Source organism: Primulina eburnea, chromosome 9 (assembly GCF_022965805.1).
Source record: "Primulina eburnea isolate SZY01 chromosome 9, ASM2296580v1, whole genome shotgun sequence".
Lineage (NCBI taxonomy): Eukaryota > Viridiplantae > Streptophyta > Magnoliopsida > Lamiales > Gesneriaceae > Primulina > Primulina eburnea.
In genome coordinates this window covers 29,147,235-29,157,379 of record NC_133109.1, presented here as the reverse complement: position 1 = coordinate 29,157,379, position 10,145 = coordinate 29,147,235, and the positions used below count along the sequence as shown (strand labels likewise).

The 10,145-nt window shown below is 40.0% G+C and overlaps 1 protein-coding gene across 1 annotated transcript; it reads right to left on the bottom strand.

Annotated features, from left to right (window-relative positions):
- Window positions 1–5,744: 5,744 nt before the first annotated feature.
- On the bottom strand, window positions 5,745–9,376 carry LOC140841493 (probable carboxylesterase 16). The gene is made up of 2 exons (XM_073208975.1): window positions 8,096–9,376; window positions 5,745–6,568 (listed from the first exon to the last, which is right to left on the bottom strand). Exons 1-2 carry the CDS (start codon window positions 8,953–8,955, stop codon window positions 6,031–6,033), a joined length of 1,398 nt encoding a protein of 465 aa, XP_073065076.1. The 5' UTR covers window positions 8,956–9,376; the 3' UTR covers window positions 5,745–6,030.
- Window positions 9,377–10,145: the final 769 nt, after the last annotated feature.

Below are 10,145 nucleotides of genomic sequence, written 5' to 3'. Positions count from 1 at the left end.
ACCGCTTCTACATAACACTTTCGAGAAGAGGGTTGATCTCCCCGAACTTCTCCTACCCTTGCTCCCACAGGAAATTTTATTTTCTGGTGGTAGGTAGACGCTACAGCCCTTAACTCATTCATAGCCGGCCTCCCCAGGATAATGTTATATGATGACGGGGAGTTCACCACAGTGAAAGAAGTCATCACTGTTTTCTTTAGATCGTGAGAGCCCAGAGTCAGCGGCAAAATAATCTCCCCCTCTGGATAAACCATGTGTCCGGCGAAACCAAAAAGAGCAGTTTCCACTGTTTCCAGGTGATAGCCCTGTAAGTCCATCTGCTCAAAAGCATCTTGGAAAATTACATTCACAGAACTGCCTGAATCTACGAAAACCCGCAGAATGTCATAATTCGCCACCCGGGCTTGGATCACCAAGGCATCGTTGTGGGGTAGATTCACCCCTTTCAGGTCTTCCGGGCCGAAACTGATGACTGCCTCATTGCCCCTCATTCCTTCCACCTCCAAGCACTCTTTCCTACTTCTTGACTTCCTTGCCCGATTGGAGTCTCCGTCAGTAGAGCCTCCGGATATCATTTTAATTGTCCCTACAACGGGGGGTGACTTCTTTCTCTGCTCAGGTTCAGGCCCCCTTCTTCTTCCGGGCTCGGTTCTAGAGTTGTTTCTCACACCTCCTCTCTGAGAACTAGATCCGGGCTGTCGGGATGCCCACGGCGGCACCCTAGACATTTGAGTATTGATAGTGGGCTTTGGGAAGGAAGGCGCAACATAATTTCCCTTTAGAACTTTGCAATCCTCAGTATTATGATAGCCTAATTTGTGAAGCGCACAAAATCCTGTCTTCTCTGGCCGAGCCAGTTGATGATCCGGAGCTAAATCCCTACTACACTCCTGCACCTCCCTCTCTCGGGCAATCTTCAGAGGCACATGATGAGAGAAATGCCCTGGATTGCCCCTCTTCTGTCCCCTCTCCTCGGGTTTGGATACCCGGTCTCCCCTTTCTTTCCTCACTGCTTCCCTCTTCTGTTTCTGGGCTTCCTCCATATTTATGTACTTCTCTGCCCGGGATAACAGGTCCTCAAAATCCCCGGGCACTTTTTTGGTTAGCGATTTAAAGAATTCACCCTCTCTCAGACCCTGGGTGAAGGCAGTAGTCTTGGTCTCGGTGGCACAAGATGGGACGTCTAGAGCCACTCTGTTGAACCTTTTGATGTAAGCCCGCAAACTCTCCTCGGGACTCTGCTTCACCTCAAAAAGACTAAAAGCAGTCTTTTTGTACTTCTTGCTGCTACTGAAATGGTGTAAAAACACCCTCTGGAAATCCTGAAAGGAGTTAATACTCTGGGATGCCAGGCCTTCGAACCACCTCTGAGCTGAATCCACCAACGTCGTTAGGAATACTTTACACTTAATTCGGTCAGTGTAGCAATGCAACATGGCCGTATTTTCAAATCTGGCCAAGTGTTCCTCTGGGTCAGCGTTGCCATCATAATCTTTTACTTTGGCGGACTTGAAATTCCCGGGAAGAGGTTCCCGGACTATGATGTCTGCGAACGGACATCCTCTCAAGATTGTTCGGGCAACGCTTCGTTCTTCCAACTGTCCTTCGAGGACCTTCATCTTTTGCCGTAAATTTGACAATTCCTCTGCCATGGTAGGAGATTTGGATCCGGCGCTGGACTCCTCATCTTCCCCTGTTACTTCATTTTCCCTCCTCTCCTGTTCTTGCTCCTCTTCATGTCCTTGTTTATCACCCTGTTTATCACCGGGTGGTGTAACAGGTCGAGAGACCTCCTTTCCAGCTGCATATAACGCGACGGCATCAGCCATCATTCTTTTTAACTCCTCAGGGGTCAGGGTAATGTTTGGCCCAGTATTATTGACATTGGCTTGTCTCGAAGTCTGTCCCCCATCCCCCTGGGCATGAGGATCACCCTGATCGGTTCTTCTTGTACGAGCCATATCAACGTCTTGAATTCAGTATATTTCCCACAGACGGCGCCAATGATGCGATCCAGGCGAAATAGATGAGCAGGGTCGGGTGCTCCACCGGATCGAATCAAGTATTTGTAGTGTTGTTTAGGAAAATGAACAAGGTATATGGCTTCAGTCTTGACCTGCAAACAAGAAGATGAACTCGTGAATGGGCGCCGGAGGGGTGTCCGACGTGACCACTCCGATGCTTAAATCAGCAGGCAAAGAAGAAATTAAGCAATATATATGCGAATATATGTGAACAATACTTTTTAGTTCAAAGAGTCTCTCTCTTAAATGAATTTAATACCTGCTATTTATAGGGGAGGAATGGGTAGTTTCCTCGATTTCGTGACATCTACTAAGTCGGTTTACCTTCCTAGCTTCTGATGACTTCTCGGACACTCCAAGCCCAAGTTGCTCTGGCAGATTAGATGGCATGTAATGATTATACTCAAGTGTGGCTCACTTGTCGAGGTAACGCTATTTTCGAGGTTGCCAAAGTGGATATGCAACTGGGAAACACTACCCGGTCAGGGGAGAAGCACCCGACCAACTCTATGAGAGCCCGGGTAAATAATAAAGAATTGCGTACAACACCAATCCATCCGGGAAGAGGAGTTATACCATCCGGGAAGAGGAGTTATACCCGGATACTCCTGAAATCGACCCTGACTATGACCCGGATCCTACTAGGGGTATCAATATGTTTATGAAAAATATGGAGGGTTATCAAGAAATGTTTCTCAAATGACGGATTTCTCTGGTGTTCTTGAAGATTGTGATTTACCTTATAAGGGAGATTCATTTACACGGTGTAATAGACATAGAGCCAGAGGAGACTATCTCATTTAGCAAGGTTGGATAAATATTTGCAATATTGAATGGAATCTGCTTTTCCTTTCCATGAAGATTGAGAACTCGGAATATTTGGTTCTGATCAGAGACCAGTCTCTTTGATCTTCAAATCAGATCAAATTTTATCAAAACTTCCAGTCAATTGGCGGTAAAGATATGACTACATGCGTTCAAAATTTGTTTAAACGTGATACCAAACACTAATATCAAAGTGGGTACATACATTATGAGAACAGGACCTCCTGGAGATAAACAACATAAATCCTCTGTCGTTTCAGTCGACTCATCCCTTTCAATCTTGGTGGAAATTAACTTGGAATCTCAGGCTTCCACCAAATGTACGTTTACTCTTGTGGCACGCTTCTTGGATGAATTTATTGTCACATCATGTTCCAACAAATGACATTTGTGCATTGTCTAAGGTCAATTATGCTACTACTAGTCTTGCTCTATTGTTTGTCCGGTTTTTCGAAATGTTTGGATAAATACGTCTTTTTGGATACAGCTGACAAAGCTTCATGATGCATCATTTATTGGCAATGCTTTAGTTTTGTTGAAGTCTATTAAGATTGAGGCTTTTGAATTGTTTGTTATCATGTGCTGGGCTGTATGGACTGAAACATGCACGAGAGTTCACGATTCTTTGGCACACATATCTGAATTTTAACATTGAATGAGCTTATGAATTGTTGGATAGTTTTCGACAAACTAACATGGCATGCATAGTCAGAATTGATCTGCAGATGCCCAAAGAACAAGTTTGAAAGCCACTGTTACTGAATCATTTAAGGTTGGCTGTTGGTGCGGGGTTTTCCGGGCACCGGAACAGTTTTAGTGTTGGTGCTATGATTAGAGACTCTCAAGGTATAGTAATCATATTGCTCAATGCAATTGTTAAATTATTTTATGTCCTTTGTTAATTTTGATATTTATCATATTATCTCAGTTCTATATTTCATGAATAACGATAATACCAATTACCATGTTCCATAATATATTACAGAACTACTCATAATCCGAACACATTACAAAAGTTGACGAAACGATAATGTGAGAACCCAAATTTTTGGGCACATAATTAATTAAATATAGACATGTATAAGAATTTATTTTCGAGTTATAATAAATTTTAAAATATAAATAATACATGGAAATCGAAATCCAGTGCAAGATACACAGTAAATTAATACTGGATATCCACATAATTGGAAATATTATATTGTATATAAGGAAGTTTTTTCAATAAGGAAGCTAGCAAATTTGCAATACAGTCCAGATACGTCACGAACCTGTACAAGGAAGCAGTCTACGTTCATCCGAGAGAGATTAGTGCAATCACCCATTTGATTAGCCATCAGCGTCATTCGTGGAGCGACTTCAGAGCTTACCTTGTAAGCTGATTTTCCGTGCCTATAAATAGGAGGACTCTTCATTCAGAACTTGCACTCCCAAATCTCGAAATCCTCTCTAGCATCACTGTATTTTCGAAGCTTTCATCCTCAAGTAGCGAAGCTCTGCCGCAATCTCACCATTCACGTTTCCTTGAGCAGTCAGAATACTGTAAGTGGGCTTTTGATATATGTATTCCTTCGTAAGCGGATTTTTGATATTATTATATAAAATTGCACACTTATGTTTATTTTAAGTGGCTCTCGATATTTATATTCTTTTGATAAATACGGTTCACTTGTTTAATTATTTTTAAAGTGGACTTTTGAATATATATGTATTATTATATAAAAGATTTGGCACACTTATTTTCTTTTTAAGTGAGCATGATATATTTCGAAAACAAATTAAATATGACTTTGAAAATTCGATCGGCATGATATATTCATTTCCTTTGGGTATGAAATCCCCTGAATTATTCGTTTTTCGATATCAGTTATAATATTTGAAAGCATGTTGAATTATTTGAAATGCACTGTAATGATTTGATTTAGAAATGGTAAAGGAAATTCCGAACTTTGATATGCTTTGTTTAGGCCCTGATGCGGTGGGTTATAATAACCGTTCCTTTGGCCTCGCCCCTTAGAGGAGTAACATATAGGGGACTGATCAGTAAAAACCATAGAAAATGAGATGATTTTCAGTGCTATATTCGTATTTGTGTTAGTATTTGATTCAACATGCTTAATATTGAAATTTCGATAATTTATTCGTAAGTATATCCTTGATATTTGTTATGCACGATCGGCCCCCATTTACTGAGTATTTCCCAAAATACTCACCCCTTATATGCCCACCCAGATAAGAATGAGAATCAAATTGAGGATGAGGAGCAAGACTACTTTTGGGGATGGTGATGAAGCAGTCTAATTCGGGACCGGTCGATTATTCTGTCTTATGATTTTAGTATCGTGTATTTACGCTTCCGCATGTTTCTATTTCTTTTGAGTTGTAAAGACAGTGAACTTTTGAGAAATTTATGATAATAAACTGGTTTTGGTTTATACTGTGCTACGAGGCTTGTTGTTTTCAATTGTGTGGTTGTAAAACAACGCCGGTGTCGACTAACCCCGGTCTCGGGGCGTGACAGATAAAATATTTTAAAAAGCTTTATAAACACGCAACGCGTACGTGGTAGCGCTACTATTATATGATATAGATATATTGATTGAATTTAACTCAAAAAATATCAGAACTACATAAACACCCAACATATTCCACAAGACTAATCAGTTTAGCAGCAAGAAATGTAGGTTCCTTCGGGTGCTATGGATATGGATGGTTACACATGTTCAATTCCCAAATGACAAAATAAGGTTTCTTTAGTTAACACGGTGGATCCTGGCTTTGTTTAAGTTCAACACATGCGCGTTGCAAAATTAAACAGACTCATAAACAAACATCAATTCGATTTACTAGGCCTAATGCCAAATATCCGTTGGCCTTCAGACTGATTCCAAAATGAATTCGATTCATTTGTAGGAAGTAGGTATGCTAAAAATTAACTAGATAGTCTAAGAATTACGCAAAAATGCTGGCGAAGGGCATGCAAATTAACTGGCTAAGATCGAATAAAACTCAATTCTCAGGTAAGTTACTATGTTACAAGCAAAAATAGAACAACAAAGACAAAGCCAAGCAACCGAACGCCCTGTCATCCACAAGATCCCGATATAACACAGCGCTTCAAAACCCCAACAGAGGTTATGACCAATTATAGCTTTATGTATTTACCAAATCCATGAGTGTATCAATACGAAAACTCGTGACCTCGAAGTGAAATATGTTTCTTGACCCAGATGGCAATGTCCTCCGCACAAGCCTGAGCCTGAGGTGTCTTAAGAAGCAGGTCAAGGGTTGCAAATTCATGAACTGCATCTTTGTACTCAAGAACAGGAGCATCCACATTTACTTTCCGGAGCTCCTCTGAGTATGCAATTGCTCGATCTCTCATCCAGTCATGTTCAGCTACAACAGTCAGTGTTGGAGGCATCTGCTTCAAAGGAGGTCCTCTACCAGAAATGAGTGGGTTGGCAGCAGGGTGATCCAGGCTAAACTCCTCCTCGGTTAGGAGAAGTTTCCATGCAAGTACACACATACCCTTGTCATAGAAGTAGGAGTTTGCCAGTTTAATCTCTGAATGTGTGGGTACACTTCCAATGAAGAAGGGATACATCAAAACCTGCGCAACCACCTTTACTGGGTCCAAAAGCTTACCTGCCTCTACGGCTTTCCTTGCCACGTATTCAGCAATATTCCCCCCACAACTCACTCCAAGAAGCACACACCTGGTTCCATGTAGCGCCAGTTAGGTACAATTAATAACAAGTTTTTTTCAACTATTATTACTTGGAAAATGTACATAAGAAGGTAAGAAAGTGTGGAAACATATATCCTGAAAAAAGCCACTTAAAATACATAATATGAGTACGCAAACAAGTCTTGGCCTAATCAATGTGATTATTTGAGTGAGGAGAGGAGTCCTGCCACATTAGTAATGCACATGTGTATATCTTTTACTGCCAGTTTTGTTTTCACTGAAATTAGTGGCATATCAATGATAATATATTAAGCCTCCAAATTCAGTTCCCCTTTCTCTCTAGCTCTCCCCAACGAAAACATAAACCTCCCTCTCATTTCAATCCCTATGTCCATAATTTTGACTACTTTGATCCAGATAGGTGGTTTTGGCAAACAGCATTTTGCAAACACGGTACAAAAAATACAAAGAACCAACCTTAAAATTTAGAATTGAAAATCTGATAATTAAATTAAAAAATTAAACCATAACATAAAGACACAACAACAATAGAGTGCACCTCATCATCGAACTAGAATGTTAAATGCATCTACTGATTGAGACTAGAATCAATATTGAAGTCAGGCATTGATCACGCACATGTACAATTTATTTCCACAGAATCTAAGTATTATTTACAATAATAAATAGGTGTCACAATTTTCTGGAAGAAGGTAAATCTAAAACTTGTCAAAGATGATTTCTCATCATTCTGTCAAATGCAAGGAAAAAACAAAAGTATGGTCTTGAATGAAGACATAAATGTATCAAAGGGAAGAGCAACCCTAGAATTGGGAACTTGTTTATTGATAATTTACATGCTAAAAGAATACATATATCATTTTCATAAATGGAGACTGCAAAGGATCCAAAACGGTGTATATTAATGGTAATAATTTCTAGCTAGGGCGGACTGCTCAAGTTTAATATTGTCTCTATTTTTCCACAATGAAATACAAAAAATACACAACTTAAAGATCACAACTCAAAAACTATAAATCACAAGTTTGATAAACAGGCAAAAAATTCACCACTGACAAGTATGTATAAGATTGTAAATGTTCACAAGACTTGGAGACGCCAGCAAAAGTAACTTTTAACCAATATTGGTAGCAGGGACGAAATGCGTCTAAAGAGCCACACAAAAAAAAGACATATGTGTTAGTTAAGCTTGGGAAAGACAAGCGACGAGCCAGTCACTCCATTACAGGTCAGTTATTACCCAAGTATTAAGTTCTGCAATCAAATCTTTCCATTCCTCTAATTTTCACAAGGAAAAATTCAAGCTCCTTTCTTAATTTTCAAATTTATAGTGTTCAAGCCACATCATTCACCTTACCCATCAACTTTTACTTTCAAAAGAACAAAATCAAATCTACGCAAAGTAATACATTTCCAGCTTCTTAGTCAGCACTCAATTAGAAACCATGTTGAAAAATCACTAAAATCTCCACTAAAGCAGATTACAACACTTGCAAGTGATAAATATCAATAGATTAGCTAGATCGCAACAAACCTCAACGGATCTCCATGCGCAGCCAACCAAGGCTCCACCATTGACGCGCCGAAAGCGTCAGGAACACGCCAATTACCATCTGTCTTCCTCAAATCAGCTCCACCTCCGTTCAAACTCCCCAACGACTTGCTACATTCAGCCAAATTAGTTTGCTTTGCCAGCCAATGCAGCACCCTCAACCCATCCTCGAATGCTGCTGGGTACTTATTCTCAGGCGCCAATCTATAACCCACTGCCAATACAATCACATCACACAATTTCGCAATGCGCCTGCAGAAATAATCATTCGCAACCGAATCGTTGCTCCCACTAACGAATCCTCCACCATGGAATTGCAACATCACTGGTAGTTTGCGGCACTTGTTCCCCACCGGATTATACCCTCCGTAAATCCCACTTCCCGATTTTAAATCCAAGTCATCGTTGCTACATCCGTAACTATTTCTTCTGTTGCTATCAACATTCTGAGCACGCGTAAGAGGATTAGAATTGCTGCTAGAAACACTATTGTTGGGCGACTCGTAGCTGTTGCGGCGGTTAAACGACTGGGCCGAATCGGATCCAGGCCCGGGCCTAGATTTTGTTAAAGTTTCAGGGGAACGTAGGCAAGTATCCGGGAGAAAGATACGGATCGAGAGAGAGGTTAAGGGATCAATATGATGGTCCTTGGTGGCAACACCGTCGGTGAAGGAAGGGTTGGATGTCGCTGCCGTCTCCTCATCCGGTCGTGACGTGAGCCCGAAGGAGGCGGCGCCACCACCGGATGCATCGCCTTCAGGTGTCTGCAATCGGCTCTGTAACCGATGCTTTAGCATAAATTTGAAGAACACGCTGTACAATTTCACACCTATGCTTGGCATTTTTCAAGAAAATATTAAACTTTAACAAACAATATCAACAATTTCAGGTGGTTATCATACACAAACAGATAATTATCCTCCTTCCCCTCTCTCCCACCTTCAATTTACATGTGTTCGTCTATCCCCTTGTCCAATATACATTATCGAACAATCCATTCACAGAATTTCGAATACGGGGACCTGAACGAGGCTAAAAACTTAAATAGGTTCGAGATGATGGGTTAAAATGCATCGATCTTTCATGGGAAAACCAGGGTCTCTGGCCGATTGGGGACTTTTTTGAAATTCAATGTTCCTATGGACTGTCGAAGAGAAAGAGAGACGGGGCTGGCTGCGCTTCGAATGTGGAAATGATAACATAAGACATAATTGAAAATTGGATTTTTCCATCAGATTTTAGAGATGGACAGGCGGTGTTGCCTGTCGCGGTGGAGCAGTTGAAAATATTGGGGTTAGACTCAAGCGATGCATTTTGATTGACATAATTGGGTGAATTTATATGTTAGATGACATGAAATCTAATGTTTCAATAATCCGATTGATGATCAAACTGATTTATCTTGAAAAACGATTCAACCGGTTGAAACCATAGTCGGACATGAACAACGTTATTTAACATGCATACAAGATGTAAAAAAAAAAAAACTTTGAAAATTGAACTGTTTTTCTGTTCATATCTGGTTTGACCGATTTTTCATCAGATTTGACTGGTTTGACCATTAAAACAATTTTATGGGTGTCTTGAACTGAACCCGTGACCAGTTTTTCGTCGATCCGGTTCTGAAAACACCGATGAAATCTATTTGTTTGATTAGTATTGGTGTTTTTTTTAAGATGTGATTTGATTCAAGGAAGATTGAGTAATTAATTTCAAAAAATAATAACATTGGTTGTATTTGAAATTTACATTAATATCTTTTAAAATTATATAAATCTCTCGAGTTTTTTCCTATCTAAACAAGTAAAGAAATTTAAAATCATGACATCAATGTCAAAAACTTGTATAAAACAGTTTCACGAGGTCGTATTTTGTGAGACAGATCTCTTATTTGGGTTATCCATGAAAAAATATTACTTTTTATGCTAAGAGTATTACTTTTTATTGTGAATATCGGTAGGATTGACCTGTCTCACAGATAAAGATTCGTGAGACCGTCTCATAAGAGACCTACTCGACATCAATTCAAGCA

Coding starts and splice junctions, on each gene's coding strand:
- LOC140841493 (XM_073208975.1), bottom strand. CDS start 8,955: ATGCCAAGCATAGGTGTGAAATTGTACAGCGTGTTCTTCAAATTTATG. Junction 6,569..8,095: donor GCGCATGGAGATCCGTTGAG/GTTTGTTGCGAT, acceptor ACATGGAACCAG/GTGTGTGCTTCTTGGAGTGA.